The sequence below is a fragment of the Cupressus sempervirens genome, chromosome 11 (genome assembly GCF_028749045.1).
Source record: "Cupressus sempervirens isolate cs-2001-9-10 chromosome 11, ASM2874904v1, whole genome shotgun sequence".
NCBI lineage: Eukaryota > Viridiplantae > Streptophyta > Pinopsida > Cupressales > Cupressaceae > Cupressus > Cupressus sempervirens.
This window is the reverse complement of record NC_143128.1, coordinates 628,497,545-628,518,473: the sequence shown is the minus strand read 5'-3', so window position 1 is coordinate 628,518,473 and position 20,929 is coordinate 628,497,545. Positions and strand designations below refer to the sequence as shown.

At 33.1% G+C, this 20,929-nt stretch overlaps 1 protein-coding gene across 1 annotated transcript in view; it reads right to left on the bottom strand.

Annotated features, from left to right (window-relative positions):
- LOC149531291 (disease resistance protein Roq1-like) overlaps window positions 1-18,706 on the bottom strand; it is a 32,686-nt gene extending 13,980 nt beyond the window's left edge. Inside the window, exon 1 of the mRNA XM_089810827.1 lies at window positions 17,545-18,706. Coding sequence (XP_089666953.1) covers window positions 17,545-18,056 — 512 coding nt within the window. The 5' untranslated portion in view covers window positions 18,057-18,706. The remainder of the gene's footprint in view (window positions 1-17,544) is intronic.
- Between the last annotated feature and the right edge of the window lie 2,223 nt (window positions 18,707-20,929).

Sequence of the window (20,929 nt, the reverse complement as noted above, 5' to 3'; positions counted from 1 at the left end):
TGTTATGCCATTTGGCCTCACTAATGCACCTCCAACATTCCAATCTTGTATGAATAAGGTATTCAGCTAGCATCTTTGAAAATTTGTTTTGGTATTTTTTGATGATATCTTGATTTATAGTAAAACATGGGAAGAGCATCGAAAGCACATAGACACTGTTTTGGGAATCTTGGAGCAGCAATCCTTCTAAGCTAAACTATCTAAATGTGATTTTGGTTTGAAAAAGATCCTATATTTGGGACATATTATAAGTTCTAAAGGAGTATAGGTTGATCAACAAAAAATCCAAGCAATTTTGGATTGGCCTCCACCCACTAATCTTACACAGTTGAGAGGTTTCTTCAGATTGTGTAGCTACTATAGGAGATTTGCTAAGGGATTTTCTCAACTTGCTGCCCCCTTGACTAATTTGAAAAAGAAATGAGATTTTTTTTGGACAGGAGAGGCACAAAAAACATTTGATAAGCTTAAGGAGGTAATGAGTTCATGCCCTGTGCTTGCAATTCTAGATTTCTCTTTACCTTTTCTTGTTGAATGTGATGCTTTTGGAGAAGGTATAGGGGCTGTTCTAACTCAAAGGGGACATCCAATAGCATTTGAGAGTAGAAAACTAAATCAATCAAAGAAAGGCTACTCCATCTATGATAAGGAAATGTTGGCAATCATGCATGCACTTCATAAGTTTAGACAATATTTGGTATATGGGAGATTCATTGTAAAGATAGGCCATAATAGCCTCAGGTTCTTCTTGAACCAAAGGAATTTGAATGATCACCAACAAAAATGGGTAACAAAGTTGCGAGCTTATGATTTTGATATTGAATACATGAAAGGAAAGAATAATGTGGTTGCTAATGCTCTCTCAAGAAAGCCCACTATGTGTTCCTTAACATCTATCTCTGCTGATTGGAAAGTCTCCATAATTTTAGAGTATGCTAAAGATTCTTTGCCATCAAGATTTTGGATAAGTTAGTGGATGATAATAGGTACAAGGATGTTGATGAATTGATTTATTACAAGAATAGGATCTTCTTAGTGCCAGGATAGAAAACTAAGGAGAGGATATTGAGGGCCTTTCATGACACACCTTTGGCTAGTCATCAAGGATACTTTAAGACATAAAAGCAAATTCGAGAGTGGTTTTCATGGAAGGTTATGAAGGAGGATGTACTTAAACACATTAAGGAATGTATGGTATGCCAACAAAGCAAGAGTGAGAAAAATTTTCCTGCAGGGTTTTTGCAGCCACTTCCTATTCCTGAACAAAAATGCGAAAGTATTTTCATGGACTTCATCACTGGGTTGCCCAAGGTTCAGATTGCATATATGTGGTGGTAGATAGAATAACTAAGAATGCACGTTTCTTTCCTATCACATCTAATTTCAAGGCATCACAAGTGGCTGAATTGTTCTTCAAGGAAATTTTTAGAATACTTGGCTTGCCTAGAAACATTGTCAATGACCGGGACAATAGATTCCTCAACTCTTTTTGGAAGGAGCTCTTTCATTTGGCAGGAACTGAACTCACTTCAAGTACTAGCTATCACCCTCAAATAGATGGACAAACAGAGATAGTTAATAAATGGATAGATGGATATTTGAGGCAGTATGTTTCAAATCAACAATACGCTTAGGTGAAATGGTTGCACCTAGGGGAGTATTGTTACAATACATCTCATCACATGTCTATTGGTATGCCTCCTTTTCATGCTCCTTATGGTTATGATGCCCTTTTCTTTGTTGATCTAGTACTTTCAGATAGTAGAGTACCTGCAACAAGTGATTTCATGAAGCAAAGCCAAGACATAATAAGGTCCCTCAAGGATAATCTACAACATGCACAGAACCAACAGAAGTTGTATGCTGATAGGAAAAGGACTATAAGATCTTTTGAGGTGGGAGATTTGGTATTTTTTAGGTTTTAGCCATATAAGAAAATCACCTTGAAGAGGAGTGGGGCAAAGAAGCTCAAACCAAGGTTCTATGGGCCTTATAGGATCATCAAGAAGGTAGGAGAGGTAGCTTATGAATTGGAGCTCCCACGAAATAGAAAAATACATAATTTTTTCCATGTATCTTGCCTAAAGAAGGTTCTAGGCTAGAAAAACATAGTATCTATAGAATTACCACCTCTTGATGATGAAGGGAAATTAGTTTTGATACTAGAAAAGATTTTGGATACAAGAGAGAAAAGATTGAGAAATAGGAGCATCATAGAGCATTTGATCAAATGAAAAGGATTACCACTGGAGGATGCAACTTGGGAAGGAGCACATATTCTTGAGCATTCCAACCTTCATTGCTTGAGGAAAAGAAATATTTGGGAGGGGAGAACTTTTCATGTTCCCTTTTCAAATAATTAAAAATAATAATCTTTGCTAAGGCAGGCAGGCTCAAAAAGGTGAAGTTTCAGCAAAACGGGCTAATCTTTGGAAACCAATGGACTAATAAATGAAAATTATTATTAAAATATTTTTTATTAACCCCTCTTGATCGTGAGTTAGGGTTATGCCCCTTTTTAAGAGATTTGGAGGCATTTCGGGCTCATTCTAGAACTTGATTTTTGCTCATTGCTTTGTTGTTCTTCAGAGGCTGCCAAACCTGTGGAGAAGGAGTCCCAATGATAGGATTTTTTAGGTTTCTAGGAAGGCTAAGGATGGAATTTTAAAGCCATTCCATGTGCAAGCTCATGCAGATTTTTCCCTTGTGCTGAACAGTGCAAATTTGTGAGTTTTCGGGTGTGTTTTTGTAAGAGTTTGGTGTTTATGGTTGAGTATTTCATATCAGTTTGGGTTGCTACTATATTTTAGACATTTAGATGTTAAAATAGAGCTGAATATATGTATTGTGTCATGGTTATACTTCTGTGATAGATTATTAGTGTTTTTGGAGTGTTTTCGGGCTATTTTGTGTTATTTTCGAGAGCCCGATAAGCATTGTTTTTGTCCTCCATTTGGGAGCTGTTGTGTAAACTCTATATATATATATCTAGAAACTTCATTTTGTAGGCCATTTTTCTGGTGAAATTTTTGTAAAAATTTTCACTTTCAGATTTATTAATAATATGTGAAGCTGTGAAGTTTTTGGCACTATTTCGGGCATACCCTATTTGGGTTTTATTGAGAAATTGGTGGATCTTTGAAATATTGGTTGTTTGATTTTAAAAATCTTATTAGAGGCTTTAAATATCATATAAAATTAGAAAGGGGACATTTCAGTCAAATTCTGATGTAAAACTTTGATATAAGTCTGATTACAGATAATTTCTAAATTCTTAAACATGTCCTAAGATATTCAAATCTATCCTCCATGAAATGCAAAATGAAATAGATTGGAACCTAGAAACTGCTCAAAAAATATGAATTTTATTGGAGTGATTCACTATAGCAACAATGATACTATAACAATACCTAACTTATTCCTTCAATCGTACTCCACAATCTGGCCCTAGGCCACAAATTTGACACAATGAAAAGATTAATTTGTCTTCTCCAATAGTTGTAATCCTTCAGAATATCTTTCACCAATATGTTCAAATAGAGCACCTATATGATGTCCTGCCAATAGCAAATTCACTGGCTATTTCACCAGCAAAATTGGAGGCATGCAAAAGAACTATGTTCTCTAGTGGAAAATGTTGAAACCCTTACTCAGAGCTCAAACAAATAAAATAAACAAATAATGGATGCCTAACAATGAAGCTCTCACCTCTATTTAGTCTTTTCCTTCACCCTTCTAGAAGGAAATAAAATATTATTTAATTACATTCTCTAGAAGCTTCCCCCTTTCCAATACAATAATTAGTCATGCTTATAAAAAATGCACTCTATAGAAGCATCCCCTTTCCAATAAAATAATTAGTTGTGCTTTTAGAAAATTCAATTTATTAAATATAAAGTCACCTTTAGACTTATTTATTTATTAACTTTAATTTGATTTATTTCTCTACCGACCCTTCAGAGAATGAAAAGCTAAAACCTCCATTAAGGGCCTAAAATATAGGTGACAATATAGTCCACCCTCGAGATTTTTTGCCCTTAAGCAATCCAAAAACATAGTGAACTCCAACCTCCACCTAGATCTTAAAAGAAGTAGTATGTGAAACCCCTATCAACATTGAACCAACTGCATACCACTCACATCATTAGAACCAACAATATAACCTATAATATAACACTCAAAACCTATGCTAATAATGTAGGAGTTAGAATATCACCAAAAGAAAACCCAACAAGAAATATCTTCATCTTGGTCCCCACCCATTTAATATATAGTAGACTAGAATATTGATCAACAATCCCTTGAAGAGACATAGCTATAGGAGAACCATATGCAGTTGTGCAAACTGCATCAACAATAGGTGTATCTACATCAAAATTTGTGGACACATAAACATTACGAACTGGCACAACACAAAACTAAATCTTTATAGATGGTGAAAACTAAGCCCAACTCCACTTGGGTGAGTGATCAAAATCAACCTCAAGTAATGGATTTTCATAAGACAATGTTACATCCATGTTGAACATAGGACTGTCCATGAAGTGAACATCAACACTTTGTTGATCAATAGTATAACATGACTCTATCACTATATCAATCACCTCATCAATAATAACAAGTGTACTATCATCAAAGCACACATCTACAACTGCATGCATACTACTAAAATCCTCATTGAATAGCTCAACTAAGAAAAAATTTGTTGCTGATATGACAATATCTTCACATGATCCTACTCCCACTATTGTTGTGTGCTATCAAATATATGATTTGGGGAATTCATGCCAACAACTACATCATCTGAGTTAACCTACCATAAATTCTCATCACATTCCACCTCAATTATGTCCAACTCATGTAGTGTCTCATAAGAAATGTCCCACAAATATGAAGTTGCAACTGTATCATCACATTTTTCTCTTCAAAAAAGTGACATCATGTTGTGCTCAAATCTCAGATTCAGAATGAGTTAGGTCATCTATTTATGATTTTGATTCATCTCATTCACTAGCATATCCAACTGGTTCACAATACCCTATATCTCATAATCTTCATCCCTTGATAGAGAAGTATGCCCTTTGTAGGTATAATGAATACAAAACCTTTTGTCACCATCCATAATGTTGAAAACCAAGTCCTCTACTTGTGAGTCAAAATAAAATTGATGAGAACTCCTCATAGTGCAATGCTGATAAAAACCCCCAATCTTTGTCAAGGGCTCATCATCATCAAATTAGGAAATAGAAGATAGCTCCAATCTCTAACTTTAAGCTATTGGTTGGGAAGGATTCTGGGAAACCCTCTCAGCAAACCCAACCATAAAACCCCTATTAGGAAGCATTTTAGCCAAGGTTTCTACAATCTACCTCACCAATTATCGTATAACACGAGATCCTCGAATGAGAGTACCCTTATATATGTATATTGTATGAAATCTCCCACAAATCTAAGTTCTCAAGAAAATACTCCATGAATTACTTAGTAGAGTAAAAATTATATGTGGAAGCATATATGTGCTCGCTCACAATCCAAAATTGATCTCTCTAAAATTGTGACAATGTTAATTACCCAATGCTACTAGTTGTATGAAAAGAAGAAGTAGATTTAGTTGGAGTAGAAGAAAGAAAATTACCATGAGAGCTCACCTCTACTGATGCTCTCACCTCCTCTATACATACTACACTCATATCTTGGATGAATGTGCTCACCACATCATGGCCCTCATCCTTAACCATAAAAGAAAACTCACCACTAACCACAATATGTAACTAAACAGGATCTAGGTCTGATGTTGACTATACCTATTCTAACTCCATGCTAACCTCATCCAACTGTAACTATGACTCCTGAATTGCCAAGTGAATATAGTGAAGAGATTCCACAATCACCTCAAACTCCCAAGTGAGCTCAACTACCTCCTCCTCTTTCTCTAACAATGTCAGATAATAGGTGTTGCCCCACTATAGAAGGTAATCCCTGTTAGCAACTAGTTGTGAATAGTTATGCTTCGAGATCCTAATAGCCTCTCATAGCACATGAACCTCTATTAGGGAAAGACTACTATTACCATGCTTATTTGACATAGGAGCACACCAACTAGATGTAGCTAGCATCTAAAAAATAGCATCATAATGATCAAGAGATGAAGAAATGTCACTATCACTCACCTTGAACTAATAAGTCACATGATGCCTTTGTAACCCCTAACTCCTATACAAGCATTGTGTCTCACTGAATCAAAACTATTCACCACAAGATCACTCATACATGTGTTATCATCCTTGCACAACTCTACATTTGACATAGAACTACTATGTAGATCAAAAAACTCATCATCTAAAGAATTGGAAGTGCTTGTAGTATTAATCTCCTCACATGTCTTAGCTTACACCCTAATGGTAAGATCCTATCAACATCGATCGTGGGACTCATCCAAAACGTCGTTAGAGTCATGGCCCAATATATGACAAGGGGTGTCATACCTAGTGCAACTCATAGCATCATAAAAAAGTCACCAAAGGTGTCCATACTATCTACATTCCCATCACCTAATAAAGCCTCAACTATCATCACCTAACTCTACACACATGACTCAATGTCAAGCTGTGAATCAATAATATTAGAGCATAAACCCACATCTATTGACTCCACTAAAATATCCACATCATGAACATCACAACCAGGAGACTCTATAGGTGCCTTGCCCCACCTAAGGAATCAATTGTTTTCTATACTAGAGAAACTCTACAATAGCTAACATATAAGTCTCCAATAAAAACTCCCTCCTCAAGAGAGTTTAAATAGTTAGTGACAACTACATCATCAAATGCCTCTAAACTAACTATAGTGACTACTCTGGGAGCCTCAACTAGCTAAAGCTTAGTGTTGCTATCCACAAAGGGCACTAACACATCAACATGTCCCTGTGAAATAAGTCCATCATCAACACTTTAGGGTTGTACTGAATACATGTATATCTATACAATGGACACATGTTAGGTAAAACTCAAGTTTCCTTCCCTGCAACCTCAATCTCAACCTTCTAAAGGAAAAATTCATATACCTTACTACCCTCTCAATTGTCTCTAGATCTGACAATCTCTTTGCCAACCTTTATTGATGAAGCTTAAGTTTCTCCATACTTTCTTGCAAAGCATTCATTTTTGTGCTAACTTCATCATTACTCAATGGACTTTTATAGCTATGAGCCCCATATGTCTATCCATCGCTAGAAAATGCTAGAGTGCTACTCACTCCACATGCAATAAAACATCTAAAAAATAAAACAACTTTCCCACCCCACAAGATGGTAGGAAACCACTCTTATACCACTATAATAACCTCAACTAGTTATAACTTTCAGACAAACAATTGGTTCTTTTACAAAATTAGATGTTTGACATTTTGTCAAACACTTTGCAAGCAAGCTATGATACCAATGTAATAACCCCAACTGGTTATAACTTTTACAAATACCAAATTCATAAATAATTCAGTCATTTGACATTTTGTTAAACACTTTGTAAGAAAGATTTGATACCACTATAACATCCCTTGCAATTTTTATTTTTATTTTTCTAGTTTCGTAACCTAAGAATTTCCTCAAACACTTTGCGCACGAAGGATATATTGTAGATCTAAATTCTGATGGATTTCTAAATGCCAAAATTTAATACATATGTTTGCAAAGGACTTCAAAACATCTAACAATGAAGATGCAAATATTTTTTTAATTTTTTGAAACATATAACAATAGTTACAAATGAGACAATATGCATCTACAACCCTAAGACATTAGGGCAACACATTTTGATGTAAAACTATGATATAAATCATATTATAAATGATTTTTAAATTCTTAAACATGCCCTATGATATTCAAAACTATCCTCCATGTGATGTAAAATGAAATGGATAGGAACCTAGAAATGGCTCAAGAAATCTAGATTTTACTATAGTGAGTCATTATAGTAGTGGTGACACTGTAACAATATTTGACTTATTCCTCCAATTGTACTCCACAATTTAGTCCTATGCCACAAATTTGGCACAATGAAAAGACTAATTTGTCTTTTTTGATAGTTGTAATCCTTCAAAAGATCTTTCACTAATATGCTTGAATAGAACACCTATATGATGTCCTCCCAACACCAAATTCACTAGTTATTTCAACAATTGAAATGGAGGCACACAAAAGAACTCCATTCTCCAGTAGCAAATGTTGAAACCCTTTCTTAGAACTCAAATAAATCAAATAAAAAAATAATGGATGCCTAAAAATGAAGCTTTCACCTCTATTTATTCTTTTCCTTCACCCTTCTAGAAGGAAATAAAATATTATTTAATTGCATTCTCTAGAAGCTTCCCCCCTTTGCAATACAATAATTAGTTCTGCTTCTACAAAATGCACCCTCTCGAAGCTTCCCCCTTTCCAATAAAATAATTAGTTGTGCTTCTAGAAAATTAAATTAATTAAATATAAAGTCACCTTTAGATTTATTTACTGACTTTAGTTTAATTTATTTCTCCTCATTTATCCAGTTAGCCTTCAGAGAATGAAAAGCTATGAACTCCATTGAGGGCCTAAAAGATGAGGGACATTACATTCCTCATGTTGTTTGGCATTCTTATGTATCTTTTTCTACAAAATCTTATCGTATGAACCCAATGATTATAAATCTGACATGTTATTGCATGATTTCCATATCTTGGTCATGATTGATTGAACTATAATATGAAATCTGTAACAATATATCCAAGGGTATTACACTTATAACACAACTATGTTCCTTATGACATTATTTCCTCCAATAGGTTTACTAGCTGCCAGGTTAGTACCTTGATACATATTAATTATAGGTTTCCTACATTCACTAGCTCTATGCTCATAACCATAATGATTATGGAAATAACGAGAGATAGGGTAAGTATACTTACCTGTATAGTCCTTCTTCATATGACCAAATTCATTTCATGCATAACATTTTCTAGTAAATTGCCTCCTTGTTACTTTTGGTCATTTGGATTGTTTAGGTACATCTTCAAGTTGATTAGGTTCTACCTTTTTTAGATCTTCGTGTTGTTTCTTAGGATTTTAGATCGAAAGATCTTGTTCATCAGTCACTTCATATGTCTTTTATGATTCTCCTTCATAGTATCCAAGACCAGTCTTATCATAAGGTTTTTGTGCCATGATCTACTTGTTGGCTATTTTTACCCCATTCATCACAACACAAATAACCAATCTAAGAAATCTTCATTGGGAAGGATTTTTCACACGTGGTTTAACATGCAAGTTTGGAGTTAACATTTCACGCTAGCTCGGTCTAATTGTTTGTCGAGTAGCTTAGTTTCTATCTCGATCTAGTTCTTTGGCTGAGTAGCTCATTCTATTCTTTTGTAAAGTTTTGTGTTATCCCTTTGCATTGTTTCACACACACCATTTTGGGTGTCCTACAAAATAGTGAAGGTGTTTGCTATTTCTTCCACTGAATTTTGGGAAATGTGTCACTCATAAAAATTTAAATTTTCTTCATTAATAATTATATTTTAATCATTCATTGGGAGATTTTTGTAGCATCTCATTTTTCTATTTTAGATGGAAAGATCTTCATCAATGGGTACCATTTTTTAGGTAAATAAGATATTTTCCATGCATGTCAACTCTACAGGTGTATGTAGGTCAGTTAACACAACAAGTTTTCCCTTCCCATGTTTTTGACAGTAGCATGATTTGATTTGTTGCCACCATGACACATTACCAAAGTAATTTCCTTAACGCTAGGTGACATTTTTGGCCTTTTTTGTGTAACACAAATTCATTTCCATATCTATTCATTTAAATCTATCAAATACTTTCTTCTACTAGGTGAAGGAAGTTTTCAACATTCAGCATGATCTATGGATTTAAGATTTCATGTACAAATCACCAAATTTTAGTAAATGAAAGTTACTTTTTCCATTCCTGGATTTGATGAAAGTCATGAATATGTTTCCAATTTGGGGGATAATATAGATTAGAAGATTTGAACCTAATTGTATCCCTTTCCTTTCCATTTTAAGCTAGCTCTTACATTCTAACTCCTTGTGATTTCTTGCATTCTACCTTCTTGGAGTTGGCATTTTTTCACCTTGTGAATTGTTGGCACTTTACTTGCTTGGATTTGGAATTTTTCCTTCCTTGATCATACATCTTGGAAAAGGACTTAGATTTAGCATTGTCACCCCTCACACCCCTCTTAAACAGTGTCAGTCTAGTTTTGGGCCTTTGAAAGGTTATGCTTGACAATCTCTAATACACTTTCCCTAATGTGACATCTTAAATTAGGGGTAATCAATCTATACATCTTAATTCTTATCTCACATTTTCACTAACCTAAAGTTATCATGTTCCTTTAAATTATTTTTATTATTAAATACTACTATTCTACTTTTTATTCAAGAACAATTTTACATCCATATGTAAGCATAATTTATAAAAGGCATATTTAGGAATTTAAAAGTCAATGAATTATAATGAATTATATAATTATATATATATATATATATATAATTAAACTAAAATTAAATTATTTGAGGTTTCAATGTTTAGAAAAATTAATTCTAGTTTAAAATTCTACATAGAAAGAAGGAAAGTAGAAAATAAATTTTATTTTAAAAACTATAGAATTGAATTCTAATAGCAATATAAAAAAAGTGTCACGTAGTGGCTAGTACTTGCCTTAAAAGAAATAAAGTAATAAGTAAATAATTTATTTGATTTTTTAGCATATTAATTAATTATAATATATTAATTTTCATTTCATCAAATTTGTTGAATTATTTTGAAAAGAAAAAGCAAGTGCTAAAGAAAGATATCAATTCTTTTTATTTTATTTATAGTTTTTGGTTTGGAACTTAATATGTTTTCCTTATAATTTATAACTTTTAACCTAAGACTTAAATTCTACTTAATCAATTAATTATAAAAGTAAGAAATTTTTATATCCTCTCTATCAAATCTAACCTTCTATATTTTATTTCTAAGAGTTATATTTGCTTGAATTTTTATTCTAATATAATCTTTGGCAAGGATAGGTCTTTTTCAATATTTTATTCAAATAAATTTAATTCTTTTTTTTTATGAAGTGCAAAGCTTCCATTAGCTTACTATAAAGAGAAAATAAAACATGATAATGTACACATCGATGAATTTCACTTAATTTTAAATTTTAATATATTACACTTTCAAATATGAAATTATTCTTGAAATTATATTTTCTTTCACTTTGCACAATCTAATATATTAATGATGGTGATGACAATTATAATTTGAAACAAGTATAAGGTGTAAATAATTCATTTAGGGAAGGATATACTATCTTTTTATTTAAATTAGTATTATGAAAATTAGCACTATGCATAAATGTTAGCAAGTGATCTTAAAAGTTGGCTAAAAATTCGGAGGCTTTCAGAAAATCCATGTATAAGACCTTTTTAGCCAATAAGATAGTTCATAACTAATTTGATTAATTTATAAATGTAAGAAGCATGCATGTTACAATACAAAATATTTATATAGTGCAATGCCTATGACAAGTACTAAAAAGAACACACAAACCATTATGTTTCACCTTTATTAATTTAATATAAAAAAACATTAAAAATCACTTACCCTAGATTTTTTTGTCCTACCTAAAAGACTAGATATTTCATGAAGAGAATTTTCCCATTTCTAAATAGTACATTTATCTGACCAATCTAAATGGCTTTCATGCTTTTTGAATGCCTCTTTGAATTAACTCCTTGTTCTTCAAGGGTATCGAACATCAGAGGGCTCAACATTGTTGAAGAGGGGAATAATGAAGCCATTGTATTTGAAATCTTATTTGTCTCTTTTAGACACCAAATTGATTCTGCATACCTTTGAGAAAAAAATGGGTTATCCAAATACCACTTTTATCAATGGCCCTTCACAAACTAGATTCAATGTTTTTACCCTTATGGAGTTCTTTGTTGTTCAAGACAACCTAAAGCCCTGCAACATATGGTCCATATATGTTTTTCTTACATCTAGCCCACAAAAGATAAGAAATACATGATATATGTTGTTAACATAAATAAATAAAAAGTTTTCCCTTGGGGGCTCCTACTATTTGGAACTCTTTATTGCTTATGGAGCATAACAATACGATCTCAAATTTGACATAATCTTTTGAGAGAAACCGTGGATGAAAAACTACAAAAGGAATGTGGAGGAGATAAACAAAGTTGAATATAGTATTGAATTCAGTGTGAACTCTTGAGATAATTCTTAAAAATTTCTTGTAGGTTGGCACATAAATTAGTTGAAAGTTGAAACTCTAGTAAGTCTTACACATTTGCTAAACGTGCATTGCAAGAAATTTATGTAGTGCCTATCCACGCATTTTGCTTACATTTTATCCCTGACGTATGATTGGGGAATAAAATCCAAATGTACATTTTTCTAATGGAGTCTTAATTGAAGTTTGTAATCCACTCAGACTTTCATTGAACGTACATTGCAAGAAATTTATGTAGTGCCTACCACTTATTTTCCTTACATTTCATCACTGACATATGGTTGGGGCTACATGATATCTATTATCATCTCTAGAATAAAAATGAAATCTACATTCTTCTAATGGAGTCTTAATCAAATTTTGTAATCCACTTCCTATAGATATATGATATTTAGATGGGGGAAAATGCAGTTAAGGTGTGGTAAAATGATGAATGAATAAATTAAGCTTTTTCAATGAGGTCTGCCAAAAAAAATAGTTTATGGGACAATGAATCAAAGACTTATACCATTTTATGTTCTTTTTCAATATCATCCCTCCTATTATGAATTTGTATTAGAGAACCATTTGTTTTTTGTAGTTTAGTTTCATCAAAAATTTGATGCAGGAAATCCTCTTTCAAATTTTCTTCATACTTGCACGAATATCATGATATAAAGTGAACTTGAAAATAAAATATCATTATGTTTCAATGCACATTTTACTTTAGAAAGTACATGTTCTTTCTTCTCAAACCTTCTATGGCAGATGATGGGATCTAGTTCTTAAATGCACTACTAATAGTATAGCTTTACCTTTGATTTTTACCAATAAGTTTTCTTTCTCTTCTGCACGGCCCCATGAAGGATTGAATTCTCATAGACAAAGTGTTTTTCCCTCTCCATTTTCTTTTTCCACATGGAAACATTAAGTTTCCAACACAAACCTCTTTATCTCTTCTTTGGTATTATGACAATTTTGCATGTTAATGTCCCACTTATTTAGCCTTTCCTTATTCGACCTCATCCATGCCTTCTCTTTAGATTCTAATCACTCCTTAAACACTAACTTGGGCCAACGTTGTTTATCTATAAGTTCATTTTTTTTAAAATAGCTTAACAAAGGGAAAACCATTTAAGCCTCCATTAAAAAGATACCTACTTCAACCAAAATAATCTCATATAGAATTGTCAATTTGAAATTTTCAAACTAGTAATAATAAGATGGATTTGTATTCTTTTGATATTTTTCCATTTATTATTAGAGGGGTTGCTTACCCAAACATCACAGATGTAGAACACAATTTAGATTGTTAGCAAGCCAAATAGAGTCTTCTTGATTTTTCAATCCTAGGATTTTATTTTTCTACATCTATTTTGTAGCAAAAAGGAATATCTCCAACCCCCTCATATCTATTTAGTTTTGCAAGTCTCTCAATTGAAATTGTTGTGAGAGTCAATTCTTCAATATTTAATTTCCTCCATGATCTTAAGAATATTTCCATCAAAGTGAAAATTAACTTATTATACATTCTATTTCAAAGAGAAAATCATTATTTTAGGCTTGATAGTGTTCATCTATGTCCTAGATTGTTGAGAAAAATTCCCTAGTGCCCTCAAGTGTTCTTTCAAATCTTAAATGTTTGTGCAATTGGAATGCTTGAGCATCAACATAAAGAAGTAACTTTACCACTTATCTAGCATGATGAACTCCCTCCCCTACAATTTGACTAAAGATGAATGCTACTTTCTACATAACAACTTAAATGCACTTGTGCATAGGTTACAATAATTTTTATTTAAGTGTATTATGTTCACACTCTATGTAGGTGCATTATTGAATATGAAGTCACCCAACTAGTACTAATACTCATACTAAAGTTTTGCCACACTCTTGATTGGGGCCACACTTGTCTTTCACAGTTGATTTCTAACGAAACTACTTCAAAGACTACACTACTAGAATCCTAATTCATGTTTGTAACTTGCTTCTTATGGGTATGTAATTTCAATGCCGAATATTTAAATGAATACACGTGTAGCAAAGGTATGGAATGATAGGTATGTCATCTCAATGAAGATGAACTTACCTCATTAGTACCAATAATAATTACATATACAATAGTTGATTGAGTGTAAATACATGGAAGGTGTGGTTGAATGATAGATACGTTTTCTCACTCAAGATGAACTTAACTCTATTAAAGGAGGAAATAAGTTTGCATGATTCTTCAAGAAGAGTTCACTGGGAGAATTATCTCCTTCTAACACTCTCCCTTAATTCCAACCTCAAATGTTATAGCATGGACAACCTCTTTTCAATGTAATCTAAAATAGTTTTTAGTTTACCATAAACTTCTACATTCATGATATGGTTTATAGCTGACCACAAACTTTTCATGCTAGATGTTTGTACTGACCACAAAAACTCATCAACATATAAAATCTTCAAATTCATCATTGTCTTCTTATTCAATTGTATCAAGTCTTCAGACTTACTCAAAACCATATCTTAAATCTTCAAACTTGGATAAAACCTAGGAAATCCCATTGTTCTCTTAGGATGCTTTGACCATGAGTTCTGGAAATCTTGATGTCTAGTCCATTATAGGTTCAGGTGTGAAATACTTGTATTTTATCAAAACCTCTTATTGAGCCACATTGTCTATACTTGAAGCATCCAAACATTACTGGACTCTCCTTTCATATTGCTTACCAAATTGAAAGATGATACTTGAGCATTTATCCCTTATCAAATGACAACTTCCATCCTCCTCTACCTTTCTTTAATCTCCCCTTATCGTATACTACACAATCTTCTACTTTTTCTCAACCTAGACACATATTCAAAAGCATTCTTCACAACGAATTAATAAAGATACCCAAAATTTAATTTCCTTTCTACAACTATATTTCACTCTTTTATTGGAAAATTTTACCTAAATAGATCTTAGATGCTCCTAGCATGTCTAAATATTTCTTCTTCTTTTATTTCCTTCTTGTTGACATTGTATGTATCTTTAGATTTCAACAACCCCTTGGATATAACCTAATCTAATACCACATGTAGAAAACAAAAACAAATAATCTCCACAAATAATCAGTAATTAAACAAGAGGCACACATATTGAATAAATATTTGACTTACACTCTGTTTTGAACATAGGCTACTCTAGTTTTTGAAGTAAAATGAACTATATTTTATTGCGGCATCTTTGTATCTATTGGATTTACATCTTACAAATATATCTTATATAAAAATACTCTTCTATCAAAGGATAAACCTAAATGAAAACCTATGGTGGAAAGGCTCGAGTTCATTGCTTCTAACATCAGTTTGAATAAATCTAAGTTGTTCTTTATTTCAATCAAACTACATAAAACCTATGGTGGAATTAATGGTTTATGTTAAAGATCATGCATTACAATAATCATTTCAACTCTAAACTAATGGTAAACATACACAAAATAAATAGAAATGGTGGAATTGGATTCAAGCAATAGTTCCCTACAATTTTTACCCTACAAATGAACTTAAAAATGTCTTTCACTCTCTAGATAGTGGATTGGATTTTGTCTTCTCTCAATAATTTGATAGAAAGAGGAGTGTGTAAACCACATGAAGATAATTGTGTGGGGTTTCTAAGATAACAAGGCCCACATCTTCCCTCTTATCTAATATGATTTCTTTTGTATGTTGGAGTTATTCTTATTCCTCATTTGCTAGGTGGGAGATAGAAAGGGTAGCATACGAATTATATTTCCTACTTCATCCAAAAGAATCAAAGCATCGAGTACCAAAAGACAATACAAAAATATTCTCTCAACCAAAAATGAAACTAGTGTACGTTACTATTTTTTCTTCCCAAGCAAAATGGCTACAACAATGAAGAAGGTGCAATAGGAACATTCCATTCAAAATAGTGGTTGGTTTCAAAGTTAAATTGGTGAATCATAAGGTAAGTGGAATCATACTTTTATCTTTAGGGGAGAAAAGCTAGGATGTTTCAAATCTAATGTTAAGGGTTTATGCATCATACCATGTTGACTCATGGCCTATTTTCTATTTTCCAACTAGATCATTGAGTCAAAAACCTTAAATCAAAAAAATTGACTTGATAATTTGCCACATGTTTCTATCACATTTGATCAAATTGTCTATTTGCTATCATTTTGATGGGTCAAAGACATGTAGAAGTGTTATCTCTAAATCTACCCACGATACTATCAAACTAGACAAGGTGGCCATGTGGCACTCCATTACCCTTATTGTCTTGAGTTCATGTTGACACCTTACACTATATTTTGCAGTGACATTAATTACATGTCATCTCTTCTTAATTGCACGTAGAGCCTCATATTTGTCAAGAAATACTCCATTCAATGTGCCTAGCTCCTTATGGATCAAACCATTTTTTATTCCTTTGAATCTTGTCTATTCTAGACTCTTCAAACTAATAAAACTTAAACATGTAACAATTACCTATTTTTTTATTTATTCAAGATAATGCTACATGTTTAGATTAAGATATCCTTAATTGTTTAAATTGTTTTATTAAAATAATGAAATGTAAAAAAAATGTTAATTATTTTGATTTTTAAATTATTGAATTATTTCAAAATAGTCAAAAAATAATTCTAATAATACAACTTCAAATAAAATAGCAAAAGAATAACTCTCCATATCTTTCCCACTCTTTCTTAATAAACTACCTATGTATCTTTCTTCTCACTATATTTATATCTTAACATTCCAACATTGCACAATCTCTCTTCCCGTGCCCCAACACCCCCAACTCTCTCTCCATAACTCCCCCTCCCACTTTTTCTCAATATCGCTTTATTTCTTTATCTACCTCTCTTCTTACTTCTTATCTCTATCAATTTCACTCAATTTTCTTCGCTTGTTCTATCATTATTTCTACCTTTATCTTCCTTTCAACCCCTCTTCCTCTATTGCCCTTTATCTCTCTACCAATCGATCTCATGTATAGTATAAATAAATAATATAAAGAATAGAACAAAGTTTCTCTAATTAACCTTCCGCCTACCCATGCACACCAAGGTGTGATTACTAATTAAATAACAATTCAAAAACATAACTTTAAAAAAAATGTTAAAAAGGCCAACGTGCACACATACGATAAACACGCGTGTCTATACATATTACATATATAAGAATATGTTTCACCAATAACACAAAAGTAATCTTCTACGTTTTTCCCCTGATCTAATTAAGAAAACATTAAAAAGTGAATTACCCGGACTCTGCTTCCGCTGTCCAACCCGAAAGACCAGAAATTTCACGCAGAGCAATCTCCCAATTCTGAATGGTACTTTCATCCTGCCGATCTAAACGGTTGTAATGTTTTTCGAACGCCCCTTTGAATTTGCCTCCCGTTCTTCTTGGGTAGCGAACATCAGAGGGCTCCACGTCATAAAAAAGAGGAATAACGAGTCCTTTGGACCTGCGCATCCGATCTGCCTCTTCCAGACACCATGTTGATTCTGCATACCTCTGAGAGAATATGGGTATCAGAATATCACTCTTTTCGATGGCTGCTTTCAGGCTGCCATCGATGCCTTCGCCTTTCTTTAGTTCTTCACTGTCCAAGAAAACCCTAAGCCCCGCTGCTGAGAGACATTCGTACAGATGATCAACAAACCTTTTTCTGACATCTGGCCCGCGAAAGCTGAGAAACACATGATAGATGTTGCTGGCATCAAAAGTGATTTTTGTGGTGGGAGGCTCAAACTGCCTGAAACTCTCCATCACTTGTGCAGCTTAACAATACCATATCAAGCGTCACGCAGAAAAAATATTAGAGAACATGCGGATGCGCAGTGAAAGGGCGCAAGATGTGTAATTAATCAAAAGCAGAAACTCCAGTCCGTATTACGCTTTCGGTGAATATGCGTGGCAAGCAATACTTTGTGGACCGTGTATTGAATCTATTTTTCCTTACATTTTCTGATCGATGTTTGACTGGGGCTGCACCCTATCTTATCGTCTCCACAATAAATAAATAGATATGGAGTCTTAATTGAAGTTTGTAACCCACTTTGGCTAGATATAAAATATTTAGATGAGGGAAAATGCTGCGAAGGTGTGGTGGACTGATGGGCACGGCGTTTGACTGAAGAGGAACTTACCTCGCTGCTCAAGATAATGTTCTCACTGAAGGCAGTAAGACAATAAAATCAGTTATTATTTCTGTGTATTTGTCTTTCTCTTCTTGAAGGAGATGGACAGAGTGGATCAAAGACAAACACGAATGAAATGATAAACATTCAAATTAATAAGCAAAACACAAATACATCAAGCTATGCTACAGCACTTCATATTCATTAACATAACTGAAATCTATTACAAATTCATAGAATGCTACAGCATTCATCCACTCATGATCCACCATGAGAAACCCAAAATGGGCTCTGCTGATTACAAGCCTAGCTTATGCTATTTATAAGAAAATGCATAGTAAATGCTATCTTGACTATAGCATAGAAATAGCTACAATATTAATGAGATTAGTTGAGGTGGATGGCTGAGTTGGTTGGTGTTTGGATGGCTGCATGTGAAAAATGTGTCCTTTGTTTCTCTGCAGTTGTGGACGGCTATTTGTCTGCTGTGCAATTACTTTGGACGGTGGATAGATGGCTAGAGTGTGGGCTGGACAGTAGACGGTTAACCAACCATAAGATTGCCGACAGTTGATAGAAATTAATTCTTCCAACACTCACTTACTTCTCTTGACTGAGTCTGCCTCCTATCGTCTCGTGATCTTTCACTTACTTCTCTTTGATATTGACAGAAAGAGGATAAAGGAGGTGGAAACCGCGTAAAGATAGTTCTGTGGGATTCCTTCTTCAGATAACAAGGAGCACAGCTCCCGGCCTCTTCACCGACGCTTTCTTTTCGCAAGCGAGGAATGGCATGGATTATGTTCCCTTCAAACGTTACCTGTGTTTATCATTTATTAGAGTCCTTCAAAATTATTAATTGGGGGTCAAGTGTGTAGTTTTGGGGGTCAAGTGTGCAGTTTTCGGAACACGTTCAATCAATGATGTTTTTCCCCTTGTCTCCAAAATTATCTCCTAGCGAGACTACAAATTTTAAGAGTAAATAGTTTGAAATAAAATAAAACCATGTCCCGATTTAACTCTTATATAGACTACTCATCACCCTCTATATCATTTATAAAAGATTAAACTCCTAGTTCAAAGTCATATAATGGAGTAAACTTATTGTACTTAGGTAAATTAACTTTTGTGTTTGAAGTGTTACATGAATTTGGGAGAAATGGTTCCTTTTCCAATTTAACATATTTGTTTATAAAAGCTTACATTTAGGTGTTCCTATTTTTCTATTCCACATTTCTTGAGATTTATTCTAAGCAAATTTAAATTAAACTAAACAACTCTTGAATTTTGTTGAAGTCTTGTCGATTAGGACTTATTGGTTTATTTTTCTAGTTGATGTCCCCTCATTACATATTGCTTACCAACCATTTCTTTTATTCTATTCATGCATCATTACATTTTGTCACATTAAATGAATGTAAAAGAGAAGATTTAGATAAATAAGTGTACACAATATTCCATAGGCTTCATGGTCATGATTATGTCATTTATTTTTTCTAGTTACTATTGTAAATTCATGTTCCAAACCCATAGTGACCTAATATAATTCTAGTTTCTTGAGTTGTATCCACTTTGATATCTTCCATTACAAGAAGTTAAATGGGCCTCTAAGATTAAGTCCATTTGGAAAATTTGACACAAGAGAGCACCCTTGTGTCAAGATCAGGTAACCCCCCAAATTTTGGCATTTGATAACTTAAATTTGTTATAGTACAAATAGGTTGATACACAACAAATGAGAAAATATTAACTTTTACAAAAACTAGTGCTGAATTTTTAGATACTTAACAAAATTTAGTACATAATCAAGTTCTCATAAAATTGTCCTATTTAAAACAGAACTAGAGTAATAGCAAAAAAAAATGTATGAAGATGAGTGGACCTAGCCTTCTACCTACTCATTTAAATTATAATAGATTGATATTCCTAACAACAATTCACATCTCAGATTTTGACTTCTAGTTTATGAATTTAAAACTAATAATAATATTTTCCTCTTTTTTACATGTTTTTAACATCATTGTCAAATTTAACTTTAGTGGTTTTAATGTTGCAAACACAAAATATTTGATAAAATAAAGGTAAAGGTAATAAAAAGCCAAGATTTAGTTAAATGGCTATTATAAAGACAAACAACTATGGGAGCATCATACAATGTATTTATAGGTGTAAGTGATTATATACACTATAAGATGTGTGGATTTTAATAGTCCCATGAACATTACAAGAAGGAGGTCATATGGGAGCATTGACTAATTGAAGGCACATTGAGGTTGTTGCAAAGAGATTAAGGATTAACAAGGTCTTAATTATTTTGAAGATGTTGATGATCCATATAGGTTTGACCTATTCTATGTAGATGTGGATGTCTAATTAAAATTTAACCCATAAATTTTTGGAGACTTAGGTTGTAGTATTCAATGTGAAGTGCCACATGCAAGTGAAGATGGGAAAAGAAGGTAGGCATTATTTCTCATGAAAAAAAAACTTACCACTTATCCC